The following is a 21097-nucleotide window of genomic DNA, read 5'->3' on the forward strand; positions in this document are numbered from 1 at the left end:
CGCGTCATCCAGGTGGATGCTGCACACTGGTGGTGGATGAGAAGATTCCTCCCCTAAAAATGTGTATAGCGCTTTGAGTGTCCAAAAAAGCACTATATAAATGCATTGAATTATTATTATTTCATCCTCATGTGCTTATGTTTTATCAACATTTTTGAAAAAAAAAAAAAAAAACTGAGAAAGTGCATCATGTGCATTATTAAAAAATAAATAAATAAAATAAATAAATAAATATATATATATATATATATATATATATATATATATATATATATATATATATATATATATAGCCCCAAAATCATTTCATTATTTTAATTTAGTAATAAAATGAATGGAAATTGATGTCAGAAGTAACAAAACCTTTATTTTTTTTTTATTTATCAACTGAAAGCATCATAGACAAAAAAACGTTTTTGTGTTTTTGTCCAATCATCAATGTTTTTATGTTATATCTTTTATGTTTTATGCTTCAATGAATTAAGATTGGGCAGCACACAGTGTTGCCAACTTAGCGACTTTGTCTTTATATTTAGCGACTTTTTAAAGACCCTTCTAGCGACAATTTTTTTTAAAAAGTGACTATCGACAAATCTGTCGACTTTTTTGGTGTTACTGAAGATTTTTATAGACTCTCGTGTGTCTGTACTGTACCATTCCTACTCTTCTCTACGAGCTGCGAGTGATGCCATCAGCCCCTCCCCCACCCCAGCACTTACAGATGGCCCAGTCCTCGTACAGAGCAGATCACTTCTCTGTGTACCAACGGCAAATGAATTAGCACCACGAGTGTGAGGTATTTCCCTTGTACAGTCAAACCGATCTCCTTTGTTTTAAATTTTACAATTTAATTTGACCATTTATTCTTTTCTTGTTCACAATCACAGATATTTAGTGACAGTTTCGGAACTTGTATGAGTTTATTACGTCTGAGAGATTACTGCAAATTCACTACATATCCATATTGATATACTATATTAAAACAGCAATAAATTCCGTTAAATTGACAGGCTTACATAAAGTGTGGTGCAAATATAAATACTCCTTTATTAACCAAAGGCTGTTAAACAAACGGAAACGGCTGGACGTGATGATGTCAGTATAATGCAAATAGACAACATTTAGCGATTTTTCAGGTAGAGCTTAGTGCCTTTTCATTGGCGGCATGGTGGCTCAGTGTTTTGCACAGCAAGAAGGTCGCTGGTTTGAGTCCTGGCTGGGCCAGTTGACATTTCTGTGTGGAGTTTGCATGTTTTTCCCATGTTTATGTTTCCTCCAGGTGCTCTAGTTTCCCTCACAGTCCAAAGACATGCGCTATGGGTGAATTGAATAACCTAAATTGGCTGTAGTAAATGAGTGTGTATGGGTGTTTCTCAATGGGTTGTAGCTGGAAGGGCATCCGCTGCTGCATAAAACGTATGCTGGAATAGTTGGTGGTTCATTCTGCTGTGGGAACCTCTGACAAAGAGACTAATCCGGAGGAAAATGAATGAATGAATGAATTAAGATGCCATTTAAATAGTGTTGTTAGAGATACGCCTGGAGTCCACACTACTTCGGCATCTTTGACATGTGAAAATAGACCACTTTAAAACGCTGAAGACCCCAATTTTGGTTTGGAAACTTTGGAGTTTCATTTCACGATAGATGGACTGAATGCAAACTTTTGAAAATGGAGGCGTGGCTTTTTATAATCACTCTCTGACTGGTCTTCTGGTCTATTGTTCCCTGATTTGTCAAGCCACTCTTGTATGATCATTATACAAATGGTAGATGTCAAGTTTTAATGCCAGAAAAATATGCCCATGCTCATGGAGCGTATCTAGCGTTTTATGCTATATAGTGTAGACAAATATACAGTAAAAATGCCAGTCTGGATGAGGAGCACATTCAATCTAAAACTGTTTTTAAACAAAAATTCATTATTGTAAATGCTGTCTAATTCTAATATCTGGTATCCATTCACAGACAACTTAAGAACATTTTTACAACAGTATCTATATCTTAATATTTTTTGTCCTTGCTGTGAATGGCCATTTACCCCTATATATAAACCCAGAAACTCAAACAATAGCCTACAACAATTCCACAGTGGACTGTTGGTGTCAGTATGGTTTTAGGGGGGCTGCCCCAGTGTGTATATGTGAGATGAGTAGCCCCCCTGGAGTGAGTAATGCTGTCCACTGACACATCCTTGTCACTGTCCACAAACTTTACATTTGCGTCTAACCTTTAGTGAGGTGATAAGCACAGCGTCTCAAAACCTCTTCCATTGTGTCATTGTCTGACCTTCTTTGTGATCTCATTTTAGGCTGTGAAAACAATTGTCGACACACCTCTAAAATGTGGTTATGATTCCATCAAGATAAGCTGATGTGTGACGATTATTCTGGAGAAAATGTCCTATTTTTTAAAATAAGTCTCTTTTTAGCATGAAACACCCCCGCTTCACGCACCTCCTCAGCTAGTTTCTTGTTCTTCAGAAATGCTAGCATCATCACAGACCTGATTCAAAAGAGACGCTGCGCTAGAGGCTCCCAGAGCTGTGGTTTGAATGCAGGTATTTCCCTGCACGTTTAGCCATCTTTGCATCATGTTTACACACAAGCACCACATTTACCACAGTCAATTTAGACATATGAACATAGATGACCAAGTTTACATGTATAATATTCTCGACTTTTCTTCCTCAGTATGTAAAAGGGAATTAAAATATATGGTTTATTAAGAAAAAAAGGGTTTCTCTTCTGTCTGTCTGTCTGTCTGCCTGTCTGTCTGTCTGGCTATCTATCTGCCTATCTATCTATATTATTCTATCTATCATACGTCCATCTGTCCATCTGTCCCTTCGTCCGTCCGTCCGTCCGTCCATCCATTCATCCATCCATCCATCCATCCATCCATCCATCCATCCATCCATCCATCCATCCATCCATCCATCCATCCATCCATCCATCCATCCATCCATCCATCCATCCATCTATCTATCTATCCATCTATTAGGGCTGCCTGATTCCGGCTAAAATGTGAATCACGATTTTTTTTTGCTTAAAATCAAGATCATGATTCTTTAGATGTAAAATAAAGGTTAATATGAGTAGGCTATTATTATTGTTAATTCTCAAACATATCGTCACCTTGGAATTATAAGGCTTTATCTGCATTCTGAATGATTTTGAGATATTGAGCTTTAAAGTTTTTGCATTCCTTATAGCAAACAGTATGTGTGCAACATTTTTTTTTTTTTTAAGTCTTAAAATGTAAACAATAGGTTGTCATTTAAAAAGAATATGTCAATAACTCAATTTTGACAAAAATGTCTGATAGAACCTTATAATTCTAAAGTGACGATATGGTAAAACAATAATAACATTAGGCCTATGTGTAGGTCTACTGTTGCTTAAAATGCAAAATTTTGTACAGTAATTATGGTGAACTTGAACAGACTTAAGTTTCAATATGTCCTGTTTGTTAATTCACATTAAAATTAGAATATAGCTATTCATAATTATTAAATTGATTTATTATGTTTAAGACATGTGCTTGTCATTTGTCATTGACAGCATTATTAGACCATTTGTTTTCACGGGTAAAATCAGACATTTGTCCTTATCTTCTTGCATTACGTTCAACATTATATAAGCTAGAGTAGCTATACTGACACTGTAAAACATTTATTTTCATGCACAACACTGTGTTGATTATGAAAGAAAAAGCACATCAAATGCTTGTCAAATGCTTGTTCGCAGCCGCAAATACATCATTACATGAAGACAGAAATGACATTTACCTTATAAATACAGTATGTGACACTTTTAACGCCATTTGAAGGTGTTCATGTTCCTGTGAAGACTTGTGCGACTGCCTTTAGGCTTCTTTCCTGACCATGAAAATATAATTGGCTGAATCGTAGAAAAGCTGAATTAAGATCGTGTGTAGGGTCCAATCGAGATCGTGATCTTTTTTAGATTAATCGTGCAGCTCTTCTATCTATCTATCTATCTATCTATCTATCTATCTATCTATCTATCTATCTATCTATCTATCTATCTATCTATCTGTCTATCTGTCTGTCTGTCTGTCTGTCTGTCTGTCTGTCTGTCTGTCTGTCTGTCTGTCTGTCTGTCTGTCTGTCTGTCTGTCTGTCTGTCTGTCTGTCTGTCTGTCTGTCTGTCTGTCTGTCTGTCTGTCTGTCTGTCTCTATCATTCTATTTATAGTTCCATCAATCCATCCATCCATCCATCCATCCATCAGCTGTCCAAAAGCACATGCCATTTTCTAGCACATCCCAAATTTTCTCAGTAGGGTTGAGGTCTGGACTGTGTGGTGGCCAATCCATGTGAAACGATGTCTCGTGCTATCTGAACAACTCAATGAACCCTAGCATTGTCATCTTGAAATATGCCCCTGCCATCAAGGAAGAAAAAAACCCACTGACAGAATAACCTTGTCATTTAGTATATTCAGGAAGCCTTGAGAACATAACATTTTCTGAATATATGTCTGGCCAACTGCAGCATTTCCATATTGCACCAATGCCCCATATGCTTGTATATTAGGCACTAGGCATGATTGGTGCATCAGTTAATCTGCCTTATTTTTTACCCTGATGCACCCATCACTCTGGAACAGGGAAATTTGACTCATTTGACCACATGATCTTCAGAGTCTTTACACTCCCTATCAAGTTGAAGGTTTTTTTTTATCTGGTAAACCTCACTGATAACTGATTTGCTTAAAGCATCACATCCACATTGTATGTGTGGAAATACTCTTACTTTCACTACTGAACAGTCATGAATTCTACTGTTTTTTCTTCTTTTTTCTTTTTAATATCACCAGATGTTTAAGTGATCTCCAGTTTCAATCATTCAAGATTTTACCCACCATGTTTTACCCATTTGACAACAAATTATCACTCATTTAAAATATAATCAAATCAAATTTGCAATAGTATGTGTGGTGACTATAGTATTTTACAATGTTTAGTGTCAAAGTGATTGCAAACATGATCCCATAAAACTTGAAAAAACGTCATTCAGTTTTATTTTCTATAAAAAACATTCAGAAATCTCAAAATGTTCTTGTAACGAATATCAGCTAAGTTTATGCACAAAACTGCTGCTCATAGCACAAATTTTCTCAGTAGGGTTGAGGTCTGGACTGTGTGGTGGCCATAGTATGTGTGGTTACTATAGTATTTTACAATGTTTAGTGTCAAAGTGATTGCGAACATGATCCCATAGGATATTTGCTAAGTTTACCCACAAAGCTTCTGCTCATAGCCCAAATTTTCTCAGTAGAGTTGAGGTCTGGACTGTGTGGTGGCCATAGTACAATGCCATTTTACAATGTTTATTGCCAAAGTTATTGCGAACATGATCCCATACAACATGAAAAAAATTGTTTTATTTTAATTTTTATTTTAAGTTTACCCACAAAACTGCTGCTCATTGCATAACTTCTTTATAAAAACCTAGAGATGGTTTGAGTGAAAATCAGAGTGTATCAGCAATTAGCATTTTCAAAGACACAGATAATGCCTTTCAGATTCTGCATTGAGCAGACTACATGCCTAAAAGCATCCTGTCATTGGCTGATGAGATATTTGTGTTACAGAGCTAAATTTGTGTTAAAGAGCAAAAAAGAACCTAATAAAAGTTAAAGACAAAACAAAAAACAGTCATAATAAGTCATTCTTATTATTATCGTTTTATTCTGTTTAATATGCCAGAATATGTAAGCAGAGATCAGAGGTTTGAAGAATCTTCATGCTCACACCTGACAGAGACCCGATAACTCTCTTACAGTAACAGATAATTACTGACCTCTAGTGTTTGAACAGGAGCAGAACATGAATGAGATTATATCCATGTATATTTGAGGTCCCTTTAGTATACAGTAGTGATAAGACGATGTTAGTGTGGTAATTTTGTAAACTATAGTAAAATTGTAATTGTTTTCTTCTTATCCACCTCATACTATTTCTTCATCTTTTTTTAAGCTTTAGTATGTCAGTGCAGTGCGGGAAACTGGTAATGGGACCGAAGCCTGGTCATGAATCACCAAAACTTGCATCACCAAAATGAACAAAGACCTATATAACTGTCCTAGAACCAGATCTACCAGACTGAGTAAACCAAAACTCTGAATAGCAGCAACAAGAATCAGTTCATTGTTCTCAGGTTGAGTGTGTTTGATTGTTGAGTTGTTCTTCTTAACGTCATAGTTTTCCACTGTCAGTACCATTGGTTAATTAGTTTCTTTTTGTTTTCTCAGCTTTTTGTGTGCTTAACCTGTGCAGTCTTATATAGCCACTTGTTGGTTTGACACTCTTTTAACGACTTTGAAAGGGTTGTACATATTTTTATCTAGACTCGGCTAGATTATTGTAATGCCCTGTGGGTATTAGCCAAACCTCCATTACTTGTCTGCAGATGGTGCAGATTGCTGCTGCTCATTTTCTGATGGGGACACGCAAACGGGAGAACATTACACCCATACTGGCCTCTCTTCATTGACTTTCTGTACAGTTTGAGATACATTTAAGATTCTAGTTTTGGTGTTTAAATGCCTTAATGGACTAGCACCAAGATACTTGTCTTCGTTAATTCAATTGTACACTCCATCAAGGGCACTTAGATGTGCTGATCAGCTACTTTTGGCTGTTCCATGCACAAGGTTAAAAACCAGGGGAGGCCGTGACGTTGCAGTGGTGGCCCTCAAACAATGGAATAATTTGCTTCTCCATGTTAGGCAGGCCAAAACCCTTTCTGTTTTTAAATCTAGTCTCAAAACCCATTTTTACTCTTTGGCTTTAATACCATATGAGAGTCATGTGTCTGTTGTATTTGTCCTTTGTTTTAGATGGTGTATGTGTGTACAGCACTTTGGTAAGCACTGGTTGTTTTTAAAAAGCGCTTTATAGATAAACAGTGACTTGACTTGATTTGACTCTACCTACCGAACATTTAAGGTTCTTCACTATATGTACAATTCCGTTTTACTTTTTTTTCCTTCAGTGCATACAGTCAAGGGATTAAACGTTGAATAAACTTGTAAATATATGTCCTATTACAAACAGAATAGAAGATATTGTGAGGTCTGAGGAACAATAGCCATTTAAGCCACTCAAGTTATCAAACTGCTTTCTGGTGTTCTTTTCTGGAGTAGCTACGCTTTCTGTTAAACCCTTTGCTCAGGAAACGCAATTGGTTGGGACAGAATATAACCCATAGATTTAAATGCATAAGTGTCAGTTTAGTACTATTTATTTAAAATGTTGGTTTATTTTTTTTATTATAGTTAATATTATCAAATATCTGAATGAACATTTCCCTGTAATGGGTTGCGGCTGGAAGGGCATCCACTACGTAAAAAAGCCTGCCGAAATAGTTGACGGTTTACCACTGTGGCGACCCCTGATATATAAGGGACTAAGCTAAAGGAAAAAGGATGAATGAATGAACATTTTTGTTGCTTTTACATATTTGGTTTTGTAGTTGTATGTTCTCTTGTAATTTTTTTACAAGTATTATTGTTTAGTTTATATTTAAATATTTTCAGCTTTTGTATTTTAATTACATCTAAATACAACATTTCTACTGTTCTTTTATGTATCAATTAACATTTGAATGTTTTCTTATATTTCTAATAAACTGAAATAACATTATATTAAATTAGTATAATCATAATATCAATCAAAATTTAAATAGTTTAATAAATTTAATTAAAGGTGACGCGGTGGCGCAGTGGGTAGGGCTGTCATCTCACAGCAAGAAGGTAGCTGGTTCAAGCCCCGGCTGGGTCTATTGGCATTTCTGTGTGGAGTATGCATGTACTCAATGTGTTGGCGTGGGTTTCCTCCGGGTGCTCCGGTTTCCCCCACAGTCCAAGTACAGGTGAATTGGTAAAACATATGCTGGATAAGTTGGCGGTTCATTCCGCTGTGGTGACCTCATTTTAATAAAGAGACTAAGCTGAAAAGAAAATGAATGAATGAAATTTAATTAAAATATCATCATAGGGTAATTGGTATAAATATGCCCCCTAAAATTTCTTCTGAAAAATGCCAGCTATTTTTACAGTGTAAGTTTTTTATATATATAATTTTAATTTTTTTCATGCTTAAAAAACATCATTATTCACTAAAAAAAAGTCACATAAATAAAAAGCGTCATCTTAAAGGTGTAATTTTTTTGTCAATTCGTCATTATTCTATGTGGATTATGCACATCCTTAGTGTATTACATTTTAAGTTCAGCTTATTAAATACACATCAGTTTAATATTTGAATGCAATCTCTTTTTTGATAATATTTGTACAGATGAATCAAGAAAACAGTATTAAAACATATAAAGGAAGTTCAGACTGACCAGAATAATTTCAATGCAATCTCCTTTATTGATAATATTTGTATAGATGAATCAAGAAAACAGTATTAAGACACATAAAGGAAGTTCAGACTGACTAGAATAATGATAGTGATTAATAAAAAGACCAACAGCAAGTAACCGAAATCAGATTATGGGGTAAAAATTCACACTGCTGCTTTAATTGGAGGTGACAGTCGTGTTGATCCAGGAGCGCTGCTGAGAGATGCGGGCATAGACTCCTGGGAAACGGGTGTTACAAGTGTCGAGACCCCAGGACACAGAGCCCACCAGAGTCCAAACCCCTGAACGCTCACACACTAGAGGACCTCCAGAATCACCCTGGGGAAAACACACAGTTGATATTGACATTGATAAAGTAATGTGTGTATCTTAGGGCTGTGATTTTAACATGTTAATTTGATTAATTAGTAATGGAAAAAACAATGTGTTAATTAAAATTTCGAACACAATTAAAGTACCCGCCCTTCTCTTAGACCATGGTGCAACAGCTTACTGTGCGATGGAGCCAAGAGAATGCAGATATATGGATTTAAAATTCATATAACAATAAACTATGATCATTTTATTTTCTCATCACAATGAGCAGCCAAGGGACATGAACGCTGTTTTTGTCTTTAATAGTGTACATGTGATATTGACTATCTAAAACAGTTCAGTTAAGAATAAGTTAATATTGTGCTATATTTGAAACGAAATTGTCTCTTTTTGTTAGTTTTGCCAACAGAAATATTAGTACTGGGTCTCCCATAAACAAAGCAGAGATCAATTTCTGAATGAATCAAGTGAATAAATGATTCAAATGATCAGTTTACGTTGTTTGCAAGAATCAAATCAATAAATGACTCGTATAAGTCATGTACTGACGCCTAGTGGTAGTTTAAGTAATTTAAGTTTTGTTTTATTATTTATTAATTAATTTTCCTTCAGCTTTAATCCCTTTATCTCACCTTTATTCATATGAAATTAACCGCCATATATACATATATATATATATATACACATACATACATACATACATACATACATATATATATATATATATATGTATATGTGTGTGTATGTATATATGTATGTATGTATATACACACATATATACACACACACACACACACACACACACACACACACACAGTTAAAGTCAGAATTATTAGCCCCCCTGAATTATTAGACCCCTGTTTATTTTTTCGCCAATTTCTGTGTAACAGAGATTTTTTCAACACATTTCTAAACATAATAGTTTTAATAACTCATTTCTAATAACTGATATATATATATATATATATATATATATATATATATATATATATATATATATATATATATATATATATATATATATATATATATATATGTGTGTGTGTGTGTGTGTGTGTGTGTGTGTGCGTGTGTGTGTTTTAAAGATAAATGTTCGTTGGTGTAGTTTATACAATACGTTGATAAATGCAAAGCTCCTCTATTAAAAAGGAAGAAAAAAACAGATTCTGAAAGAGATCAACCCTTAGCCAGGTAATAAAAGTAACTCAAAAGTAGCGTAATGCATTACTTACTATATAAAGTGATTAAGTAATGCAACTAGTTACATTTTTGGAAAGTACCTTAATAACACATTGTTTTACTTTCAAAAGCAACTTTCCCCACACTGGTTATGAATTAAGAAATCTAAATATATTTCTTTCTGAAGTTGTTTTTTGTGTTGTAATGCATTTCACATTTAACACAATGAATGATTTCTTCTTAATCTGTTTTGATGTAGTCTACTGTACCCGACAGGATGAAGATCCAGATCCTCCGGCACAGATCATGGCATCTGTGACTCTGTTTCGACCCCAGATCTGTCTGCAGTCAGCATGACTCACTAAGGGAACGCTTGTTTGCTGCAGGATACGAGGACTCGCTGAAAACACAAAAGAAAACACCATAATCAGGTGTGTTTTTTTTTTTTTTTTTTAAATTCTTTATTCAGTAGGGATAATAAACAGTACAAAACTGCATACCAATCAACCATACAGTTTGTGTTTCAGGAAAGGAAAACACCAGACCACCAGAATAAAATTAAATCTCCCCACAAAAGGAAAATTACAAGATTGCCATACATACTGAAACAAATGAAAGCACAAGATTATTTAGCCATCACTAAATTGACTCGTTTAATGACTAAATGACTCATTGCCGCCAGCTAGTGGCAGTTTTATTAAAGTATAATTTCACCAAAAAAAGATTACCTAATTCTATATCAATTAAACAAGAAATTAACATTCTGTCATCATTTATTTACCTTCTTGCCATTTTAAACTTGTATGAATTTCTCTCATTTGCAAAAAAATTAAATAAATAATAATAAAACAATAAAAAAATGATTATAACAAAATGGTTTTAAAGCTGCAGTAAACACTTAACATGTCTAAACACCAGTTCGGATAGAGCTTTTAAAGCCTCCTAATGATGTTCTTGTTTGCTTTATATTTTCAATATGTGAAGAAATTAATGCTTTCAGAGGTGAAAGTGCATGATCATTAATCATTTGGAACAAACAAAAAAATGAAGATATTTAGGTTTCTTATTGAATACATTTCTGCCTGTCAGACATTTCACACTGGATGAAAGATCATCATCTCCAGCTTAACCTCACGAAAACGGAAATGCTTGAAGTTTCTGCCAACCCGACTCTTCACCATAACCTTTCAATCCAGATGGATGGAGCAACCATCACTGCATCCAAAATGGTAAAAAGCCTTGGAGTAACAATTGATGACCAACTGAACTTCTCTGACCACATTTCTAGAACTGCTCGATCTTGCAGATTCGCACTCTACAACATCAGAAAGCTCCGACCCTTTCTATCTGAACATACAGCTCAACTCATTGTTCAAGCTCTTGTTCTCTCCAAACTGGACTATTGCAACTCTCTGCTAGCCGGGCTACCAGCTAGTTCTATCAAACCTCTTCAGCTGCTTCAGAACGCAGCAGCACGAGTGGTCTTTGATGAACCCAAAAGAGCACATGTCACTCCGCTACTCACCCATTTGCACTGGCTGCCAGTTGCTGCCCGCATCAAATTCAAAGCTCTGATGTTTGCTTACAAAGTGACCGTTAGCTTGGCTCCTTCATATCTGCTCTCACTTCTGCAGATATATGTGCCCTCCAGAAACTTGCGTTCTGTGAATGAACGTTGCCTCGTTGTTCCATTCCAAAGAGGGAAGAAATCACTTTCCCGAACTCTCACATTCAATCTGCCCAGTTGGTGGAATGAACTCTCTAACTACATCAGAACAGCAGATTCATTTGCTGTCTTCAAGAAACGACTAAAAACGCAACTGTTTAGTCCCCACTTTCCTTCCTAATCTGCAACTGCCTCTCTGGCTATACCACTAACTGTGCCCTCTCTCTCTCTCTCTCTCTCTCCAAAAAAAAATAAATAAATAAAAAAATACATTACTAATGCTTTGCTTCTTAGACTTTACACACCTGAAACTTGCCTATAGCACTTGTTCACTGCTGCTCTTATAGTTGTGTAAATTGCTTCCTTGTCCTCATTTGTAAGTCGCTTTGGATAAAAGCGTCTGCTAAATGACTAAATGTAAATGTAAATGTAAATTTAAAGTATGTTTATATAATGTATATAAGGATCTAAGTATAGATTTAACTGCTTGTGACAATGAAGGAAGAACAAAATAAGAGAGAAAAAACCTCATGCAGTTTCTACTGAAAGTTGATTCCATATTATTCCATTAAGCCTTCCTTACCATTAAACTATTTTTTAAACATGCTTATCCAATTCCTTGAAAATGTGTTTCAATTCTGACACAATTTGTAGTTTTTCCACTATGTACACTGTAAAAAAATATTTAGAAATATCCCAGTTTATTTATGCTTTTGAATTGCTTGAATTGACCTTGCTCTTTCTTTCAACATAAAGTGACTTTTATTAACATTTTTAACAGTTTAAAGTGATATATTGTAAGGGTTGGTGTTGTATATTATTGTACAACCACCTTTTAAAGGGGTGGTCCAGAGTGTATTGTTAAGGCTTGGTTGTGTTTATGGGATGCAAAGCAATGTGTGCTCATGCTTCATTTGTAGAAAATCAAGGTTTTTTTTCATATATCCTACTTTGATGTGAGTGTCTTAGATTCATAGATGTTGTTTATGTTCACACAGCTACATTATACATTAACTAAAGTTCAAAATATGATATCGTAGTGGATGACCCCTTTGATAAACAACCAGTGCATTTTCTGTTATTTTACTGATGTATTTCTCTCTATATTATTTCTTATACATTACATTATTTCAAACTACTATAAAATGTCAATAAAAGTCACTTTGAACTAAACTAAACACAATTAAACTGTGGAGGGGAATTTTGAACATCAAAAGTGGACAGAGCAGAGATCAACATCCCATAATGCAATTCACAACCATAATTAAACATAAAATAAAACACAAAATATGTAAACTGTTAACAGATATTTTTTACAGTGTCATGTATGTTAAAATCAGCAAATGTGAGGTATTTAAATGAACAGAATTGGTGCTTTAATTATTCTGTTTTCCAGGTGACTCACATGTGCTGGCGGTTCTGCCCCATCCAGTAGTGAAGCAGCGGGTTCCAGACTGGACGTTGATGGCTGATGGAGCCAGACATACAGGAGAGACCCGAGCAGTCAGATTGACTGGAGACACAAGTTTCAGCAGTGCGATGTCATTGTTGAGGGTTGTGCGGCTGTAGAGAGGATGAGTGACCACCTGCACATAAAACATGGAGGAATGCTCACTAATGAACGAAGACTTTATAAGGTAAAATAAAAAATACCCTGAATATATTTTGAATGTTGCATTCCTTTTTTTGCTGAAGTTAACATGTGTACTTGTCAAAATATATTAAAGAATGACTGATTATACCGCATTTAATTACATTTTAAATTATTAAAAACTAATTGCCTATAAATAGGTAAAACATAGTTTTAAAGCATTAAGGATAAAATTACAAATACTTTGTGTTTTGGGGGTTGCACTGTGATGAACCTGTATCTTTTTATTTTTAAAAGGTTTAATTGATTTTTATTTTAGTTTTTTGGTATTATTTTAGTATTATTGTCTTTATCAAATTTTACTCTTTTTAATTTAATTGGATGTTAATTTTATTTTTTATATAAAGTTGAAACAACACTTTTACAATTAAAACCATTCAATCTCAAATAAGAAATATTTACCCTAAGAATTATAGAAGTCCAAAACAACATTTAAAAAATAAAATAAAGATAAGAAGAATAAGCATTTGCAGACTTCTAGGTCACAATTTGCATGAAATCCTATCTATGAGGTTTTTGTTATTCAGTAATCATTTGTAATGATTGTTGTTGCTTTAAAAAAAGTAAAAAAAAAAACAGATTATTGAATAGAAACTGATAGAAATGATATATAATCTGATAGAAATCATTTATAATATATAACTGATAGAAATAATACCTATATAATCTATATTGTAAATATGATTGGTGTCAGTCATAAATGCATTTTCTATTTGTTTGCTTTAAAGTTCAATTTCTGTTCCATTAAGATAATTAAATCTCATTACCTTGGACACTAGTCTGACCTGGATGGGCTCTGCATTGGAGCCACGATCATGTTCTCCAAGAACAACACGATGATATCCAACTCTAAAAACAGAGTGATAAAAGATAAAACATTATGGCCACACTTTATTTTGATGGTCCATTGGATGAATTTAAGTTACATTGCATCTACATGCCAACTAATTCTCATTAGATCATAAGTAGACTATTAGGTTAGGGTTAGTGTAAATTGACATGTACTTGCAAAGTTTCTTATAGTCAGTGAAATATCTGTTGAAGGAGCATATCAACAGATATTAAGCAGACAGTCATAATCTTGGAGATGTTGACAATGTAGTTTGGCTAACCTAAAACTACTTCTGTAGTTTTAGGTTAGGGTTAGTGTAAGTTGATATGTACTTGCAAAGTTTCTTATAGTCAGTGAAATATCTGTTGAAGGAGCATATCAACAGATATTAAGCAGACAGTCATAATCTTGGAGATGTTGACAATGTAGTTTGGCTAACCTAAAACTACTTCTGTAGTTTTAGGTTAGGGTTAGTGTAAGTTGATATGTACTTGCAAAGATTCTTATAGTCAGTGAAATATCTGTTGAAGGAGCAGTAGCAACAGATATTAAGCAGACAGTCTACTAATACTCAAATGGACCATCAAAATAAAGTGTTACCAACAATATTAAAACACACACAGAGAGAGATGGAGCTGAAAAAGCTCCTGTTAAAGACTACTGTATGTGATGTTTAGGTCAGATTGAATATTGTCTTACAGGACTCGGCAGTGAGCAGCAGTGAGAACCCAGTTCTGGTTAATCAGGGACCCTCCGCAGAAATGGACACCATTGGGGAGCTGTTTCAAAGGTAAAAGCATTGAAAATATAACATTTACTCTCAAAATAGAGAATTAATTTTTAAGAAAAAAAAAAAAAACAATAAAATAATGTACCTGGAGAGAGACCTGCCAGGGCCAAGAGCCAGATATGGCATTCTGCCCATTCACAATCCTGCTGCCGATCGTCTGTGGTTTAATAGCAGGAACTCCACAACCTGTTAATGAAGAACAGAAGATCATCTGTTAAATTAGGTTTCACATTTTATAAATATTCAATACTGTGCAAAAGTCCAAGACCCTTCATGAAACCTGCCTGCTACAGTACTATAAAGTATGGTAACAAATGCTGTAAAGTGATTATGCTTTTAATAATGATACCTAAAGCAGATGTTAGTCATCATTAATGTCTGATGATCTCTTTGTGTAGTTCTGGCTGCCGTCAGACTCTTTTGCATACAAAATATCACTGGATTATTACAATCAACTATTAAACTAGTTAAAATTTTTTTTTACTATTTCTTACTGACGCACTACACCAAAAGACAGAAATAATGGTCACCCTTTACATTAAGGTTCCATTAGTAAATGTTAATTAATGTGTTTCATAATATGAGCTACAGAAAAAAAACAATAATTTAATAAATTGTCAATGTATATTTAAAAATTTACTGGGGCATTCTTAATATCCTTAATTGTGCCTTAATTGTTTAAATATGATGGAATCTTATTTTAAAGTGTTACTAGTATGACTGACTTAAACCTATTTTTGTTTGTCAAATTAATAGTAACTTCTGGCATTTGCACAGTATTATATATGTAAAGGAGACTCTTACCCAGAGCAGAGGCCACCAGAGCAAAGCAGGTGAAGGTGAAGATCATGATGAGTTTGACTTGGTGTTGAATCTCACTGATGGATATACAGCTGCTCTATCTTGCTTTTATATGATATCCAGCAGATTATAAAACTGGTACGTGATCAGAAGGGTAAATCGCCTCATAGTTGAGAAATGTTGAGATCTATTATTGATGTGCATAATCTGCATCTCTATTGTTCAGAGTTAAAGCCTTATGCGCAATAAGGATGAATTCTCCATTTATTCAAGGGGTTTCTGACTCTCTGTTTCCTTGTGCACATTATAAATTCATATTTGCCATTGTGTTTTACAAAACATTTTTGTTGCTCTTGTGAAATTTCATTCAATTTATCAAGCAAAATGCTTCCTTAATGAAGTAATTCCTAAACCAGTTCCAGCAATGCTTACAGTAAATGTGCTGCTAACTTATTAATTCTGTGACATTGATTAATCCTGTATTTAACTCGGCAAACCATTCAGGTGAGTAATTCTGATATGGAAAATATTATGTCATGCTATATTCGTATTATTAGAACTTGCCTAGGTAAAACCTAAAGTACTCAACCCAGTTCATATAAAGTTAGGAACAATAAATGGTTCAACAAGTAATTTTAAGGCATGAAACATGAGAACGTGCTTTTTTTCCAAAAATATAATTTCGTGCTTATTCTAATGTTAATAAACATAAACCTATAGAAAATTAATATCAAATGTGGTTAAAACACTATAGTGATAAACTGTTATTATATTGAGTTGATTGTTTTTGTTTGCTTGTTGTCCACAATTTAATTAAAATGTATACACTGTAGCTGTTTAGGACTAACATTGTTAATAGTAGTATGTGCGCAATATATGTTAATAGGTTTGTTCACATTGTAGGCAAAGGCAATAATAGTTCTTATATTTGCCTTATAAACAACTAAAAACATCTTTAAAATGTAGTTTAACAGCAATGTTCATGTTGTAATGATTAAAACAGTTTCTGATGTAAAAAAAAGAAAGATATAATTCATTAATTTATTTGTCTTTGTCTTAGTCTCATATTTATCAGGGGTCACCACAGCGGAATGAACCGCCAATTATTCCAGCATATTTTTTACGCAGAGGATGCCCTTTCAGCCACAACCCAGAACTGGGAAACACCCATACATTCAATTGACTTATAGCACATGGCCTTGTACTATGGGGGAAACCTGAGCACCTGGTGGAAAACCCACTCGAACACAGGAGAACATGCAAACTCTGCACAGAAATGGCAACTGACCCAGGTGGAAAAAAAAGATACAAAGCTAAACATTTTTTGAGTAAGTTTTGTTGCCTTAAACCAATTTAGTTTTCAGAACATTTTTTTTAACTGCAATCTTTTGACTGTGGCTTTCTATATCTCCTAGCCAGTGATGATCAAAGAGGAAACATATAATATGTAATATTGTTAAAAATTACATAATAAGTAATGGACTAAATGAGGTTTAACACATTTGACTGATAGGCAACTTCAAATCTAAGAGGCAACTTTTAGGAACAGTATCATCTACCAGCTAGCTAATAATCTGTTCTGTACCAACTATGGTAATAACCTTTACAAGACTGCAATAATTAAATAGAAATACATATATGAAATTAAAAAGTTGTGTTGCTGTTAGAAAAAGATGTGGTGAGACAGGGCATGCTTGTCTAATACCAGTTTAAAAGTTAATCTAAGAGAAGTGCTATGACTGATCCATGAAAGAACAACTGCATTCCTATTATAATAATGCATTTTAGCACACATACAGTACAAATGAAATCAACAAAAACTGAAGTATGAAGGGCCTGTAACATAAAGCCATGCTCTAAACAATACATTTTTTTGTAATCAAGAAAACCATTAAAACATATGATAATAGTCTCATTATAATAGTGTCACAGTGTAATGAAAGCCTATTAGAAATATGTCCCCTATTGATAATCCCGATTGACATTTAGCAATTACATTATTTAGAAAAGATTTTTAGCCTTTTTGGATAAAGTTTTTCATAATTTGTTATTCATGTTTTCATTTACTTATTTGAATTGTATTTCGAGATTCTGATCTTTCCTGCAAATGCTTTTGATGTTGAAACATTTAAAAGTGACTTTTGTTGACATTTTTAACAGCTTGAAGTGATTGCTGTATGTGTTTGTGTTGAATGGTACAAAAACCTGGTAATAAACTGCCAGTACTTTTTCTGTTCTTTTACAGTTTATTTTCTCTATATTATTTCTTAAACAGTATCTTGTCCCAAAGTACTAACATGTCAACAAAGGTCATTTTGTTAATCAGCATTGTTCAGTTTTTAACATCAAAAGTCAACAAAGCAGAGATAAATCTCCCATAATGCAATTCACAGTTGTAAATAAACAGAAATCATGTTGTGAACCACAAAATACGGAGCCTGTTATTTTACAAAAGTTAAATGGAAGCATTGTTTTGATATTCTCTATAAACATATTATCCAGGAAAGGAGGGAATTTTCATACATTTTGTACAGCGATTTTATATATGTCAAATATTAACAGAGTTTAACAGAGCAAGGATTTTTTTATTATAGTATTTTTTAGTATAGTAAGTTTATAGTATAGTATTCCCTTTTGAACAGGCCACAACCCAGTCCTGAATATGCACTATGCTGTGCAACTAAGTGTTCCCCCACACACACACACACATGCATTTTGAGATAAAGACAATCAAGGTTTACAGTTGAATATAAAGAATAATTTAATTGACTAACACGTAGGTACAGAATAATGTCAGAATAATTTCTAAAGACTTGGAATCAAAAGCATTGTTATGTGTCTCTTGGTCCTGGTTAGGACAGAACATTTGAGACAACACAATGACATACTTAAACCTAAAGTACAAAATAACACAAAAACATGAGCAATAAAGAATGAAGACAATAATCAGATAAATGCAGGTTTACATGATAATGATAATAATAACAACAACTTAAACAGTGAGAGCTAAAATGCACTGGGCCCAGTTTCTCAAAAGTAATCCAGTGGGATTTAGGATCATGGATTGGATCAAATATTGGAAATGGGTTTTTCAAAAGTGACAGAGGGATTTTGAATTAAGATCAGACCATGTAATCCAATCTTACATTTGATTTAGATCAAACCTGCCCTTTGGGTTTTTCAAAACTTTGAACTCAGATTGGGATTTATTTGATCCAAAAAAACAAGATTATCCTGATCCCATCAGAGGGGTGGATTCAGTTGTGATTTTTTTTACCAAATAAGCCAAATGAAATTTAAAAAAGTTATATTTTTTAAGTGAAAGATCACAAACCGGCAACGCAGTAGGTAGTGCTGTCGCCTCACAGCAAGAAGGTTGCTGGTTCAAGCCAAAGCTGGGTAAGTTGGTGTTTCTGTGTGGAGTTGGCATGTTCTCCCTGCATTCGTGTGGGTTTCCTCCGGGTGCTCCGGTTTCCCCCACAGTCCAAAAACATGCGGTACAGGTGAATTGGGTAGGCTAAATTGTCCGTAGTGTGAGTGTGAATGAGTGTGTATGGATGTTTCCCAGAGATGGGTTGCAGCCGGAAGGCCATCCGCTGCATAAAACGTGCTGGATAAGTTGGCGGTTCATTCCGCTGTGGCAACCCCGGATTAATAAAGGGACTAAGCCAAAAAGGAAATGAATGAATGATCACAAACTTAATGGTTATTAATGATATATAAATTCCTTCATGTTTGAATCCTATATAAAGCATGTCACATCTAATGAAATATGATAAACAACAACAAACAATATCAAAGCAGTATTGTATTAGAACAAATAAAAAAAAAATGTTAAATGTTTGTTGATTGCAGTGTTTCTATTTCTTACCATTAAAACAAACAATGGCTGTTTGTGGCCATGTATTTTGCCTACCATTTGTTCTTTGCTAAACCAGTAGGCTACACTGTTGGTTTTATTTATGGCTTTGGTAAACAGGATTTGTTAATCCTGAAATTTGGTATTTTGACCACAGTGATCCAATCCAGTGTTCCTTTAAAAAACTGTCATAAAAGTAAGATAATCAGTTAATCCTGGATAACAAAACATGGGATTTCCAAATCTGGACCAATTTGATCCTGATTCTTTTCTTTTTTTTTTTTTTTTGAAAAACTGGACCCTGGTGATCCAATACAAGACTACAGTATATAATTAGTCTGCATTATGAATTTTCACATTTTTGATTCAGATTTCACTTTCATTAGTGTTTATGCGCATATCATATTTCTTAAAATATCACTAGCGGTAAAATATTAGAAACAGAATTATTTAGATGAATTATAAAAAAACATTTAACTTAATACAATAAAATGCCAATTTTGAAAAACACAAAGACAATACAGTATATTAAAAGCACCTATATAACTATATTTGAAGTTTTCTCTGCATGAATATTTGACTTTTTTCTTTCTGGGCATTAAACTGAGATGCACTGAATCAAATGTATTTTCATTCAACTCTGCTGAGAAAAAAAAACATTATTAGGCTTTAAAATAGTTTTTTTCACATTTTAGATTTCACATTTAGACATAGTAGACAGTTATGGTGTTGTAAAGTTTTCTCTTGGACATCTGAGGTTTTTGCTGGACATTGAAGTTTTCACTTGCTATGAAATGTAAAACTCAGATGTAAGAAAACACACACAAAAAAAGTTTTCTGTTGTCATTTATATTTTTATGAGCAATATAGTGAAGTTCTAGTAATGTTACCTGCATTGGACATCATTTTAAACTCTGTCAATTGTTATCCTCTTCCTCATTGTTGGGAGCATTTTCCCCTTGATCTACATACACAACACACAAGTTGTTGTTGATAAACTGTTTCATATAATTATACTAAAGTATGAATCACATGATTTGGGGTATATAGAGTAACGCAGTAATCAAATCTTTATGAGGAAAAAAACAAAAAATAGAATAGAATAGAATAGAATAGAATAGAATAGAATAGAATAGAATAGAATAGAATAGAATAGAATAGAATAATACTTTTTTTCCTTTTCAGTTCAATGGTTTCATCTGGGCTGTCATCTGCTGGTAATTTAAAACAACAACAACAACAATAGTGTTATGACATTATTACCACCCATTGTTTTCAGTTGACGTTGGCATATTTTAATGTAAAAAAAATGTTGTACCTTCATGCACATTATACTTTAAATCACAGAAACCTCAAACTTAATGGAATACTTAATGCCACTCCTCAAATCACACACACACACACACACACACACACACACACACACACACACACACACACACACACACACACACACACACACACACACACACACACACACACACACACACACACACCTTTATAACAATAAGTGGAACTAAAGAACACTTTTGATACTGTCTTTGCACACAAAACATTTAATACTATTCTGACCACACAGAAACTGGGTGCAATACTTTATAAAATAT

General features: G+C 34.0%; 2 protein-coding genes across 9 annotated transcripts in view; both read right to left on the reverse strand.

The window, feature by feature from the left end:
- Positions 1-8400: 8400 nt before the first annotated feature.
- Positions 8401-17715, reverse strand: zgc:171592 (uncharacterized protein LOC100003031 homolog). 2 transcript variants are annotated; one of them, XM_056473072.1, is made up of 7 exons: positions 15635-17713; positions 14916-15016; positions 14740-14819; positions 13976-14057; positions 12963-13143; positions 10161-10291; positions 8401-8715 (listed from the first exon to the last, which is right to left on the reverse strand). In XM_056473072.1, exons 1-7 carry the CDS (start codon positions 15678-15680, stop codon positions 8554-8556), a joined length of 783 nt encoding a protein of 260 aa, XP_056329047.1. In that variant the 5' UTR covers positions 15681-17713; the 3' UTR covers positions 8401-8553. The 2 variants fall into 2 exon arrangements, with proteins under 2 accessions (XP_056329047.1, XP_056329048.1); XM_056473073.1 differs by having other exon boundaries at positions 8613-8702; positions 15635-17715.
- A 652-nt stretch (positions 17716-18367) lies between these two features.
- Positions 18368-21097, reverse strand: part of LOC130241360 (uncharacterized) — a 33020-nt gene continuing 30290 nt past the window's right edge. For 6 of the 7 annotated variants that reach the window (XR_008838865.1, XR_008838864.1, XR_008838863.1 and 3 more), the window contains 3 exons: positions 20660-20704; positions 20381-20454; positions 18368-20277 (listed from right to left, as the gene is read on the reverse strand). The gene's annotated coding sequence lies outside the window, so the exon portion shown is untranslated. The remainder of the gene's footprint in view (positions 20278-20380; positions 20455-20659; positions 20705-21097) is intronic. The other variant, XR_008838868.1, reaches the window with a different exon arrangement.

This window comes from Danio aesculapii, chromosome 15 (genome assembly GCF_903798145.1).
Source record: "Danio aesculapii chromosome 15, fDanAes4.1, whole genome shotgun sequence".
NCBI lineage: Eukaryota > Metazoa > Chordata > Actinopteri > Cypriniformes > Danionidae > Danio > Danio aesculapii.

Excerpts from the sequence above, each read along its gene's own strand:
- zgc:171592 (XM_056473072.1), bottom strand. The coding sequence starts at position 15,680 with ATGATCTTCACCTTCACCTGCTTTGCTCTGGTGGCCTCTGCTCTGG. Across the intron at positions 13,144-13,975 it reads AGGTCAGACTAGTGTCCAAG|GTGGTCACTCATCCTCTCTA; the intron begins GTAATGAGATTT and ends TTTTATGTGCAG. Across the intron at positions 10,292-12,962 it reads GGGCAGAACCGCCAGCACAT|CGAGTCCTCGTATCCTGCAG; the intron begins GTGAGTCACCTG and ends TTGTGTTTTCAG.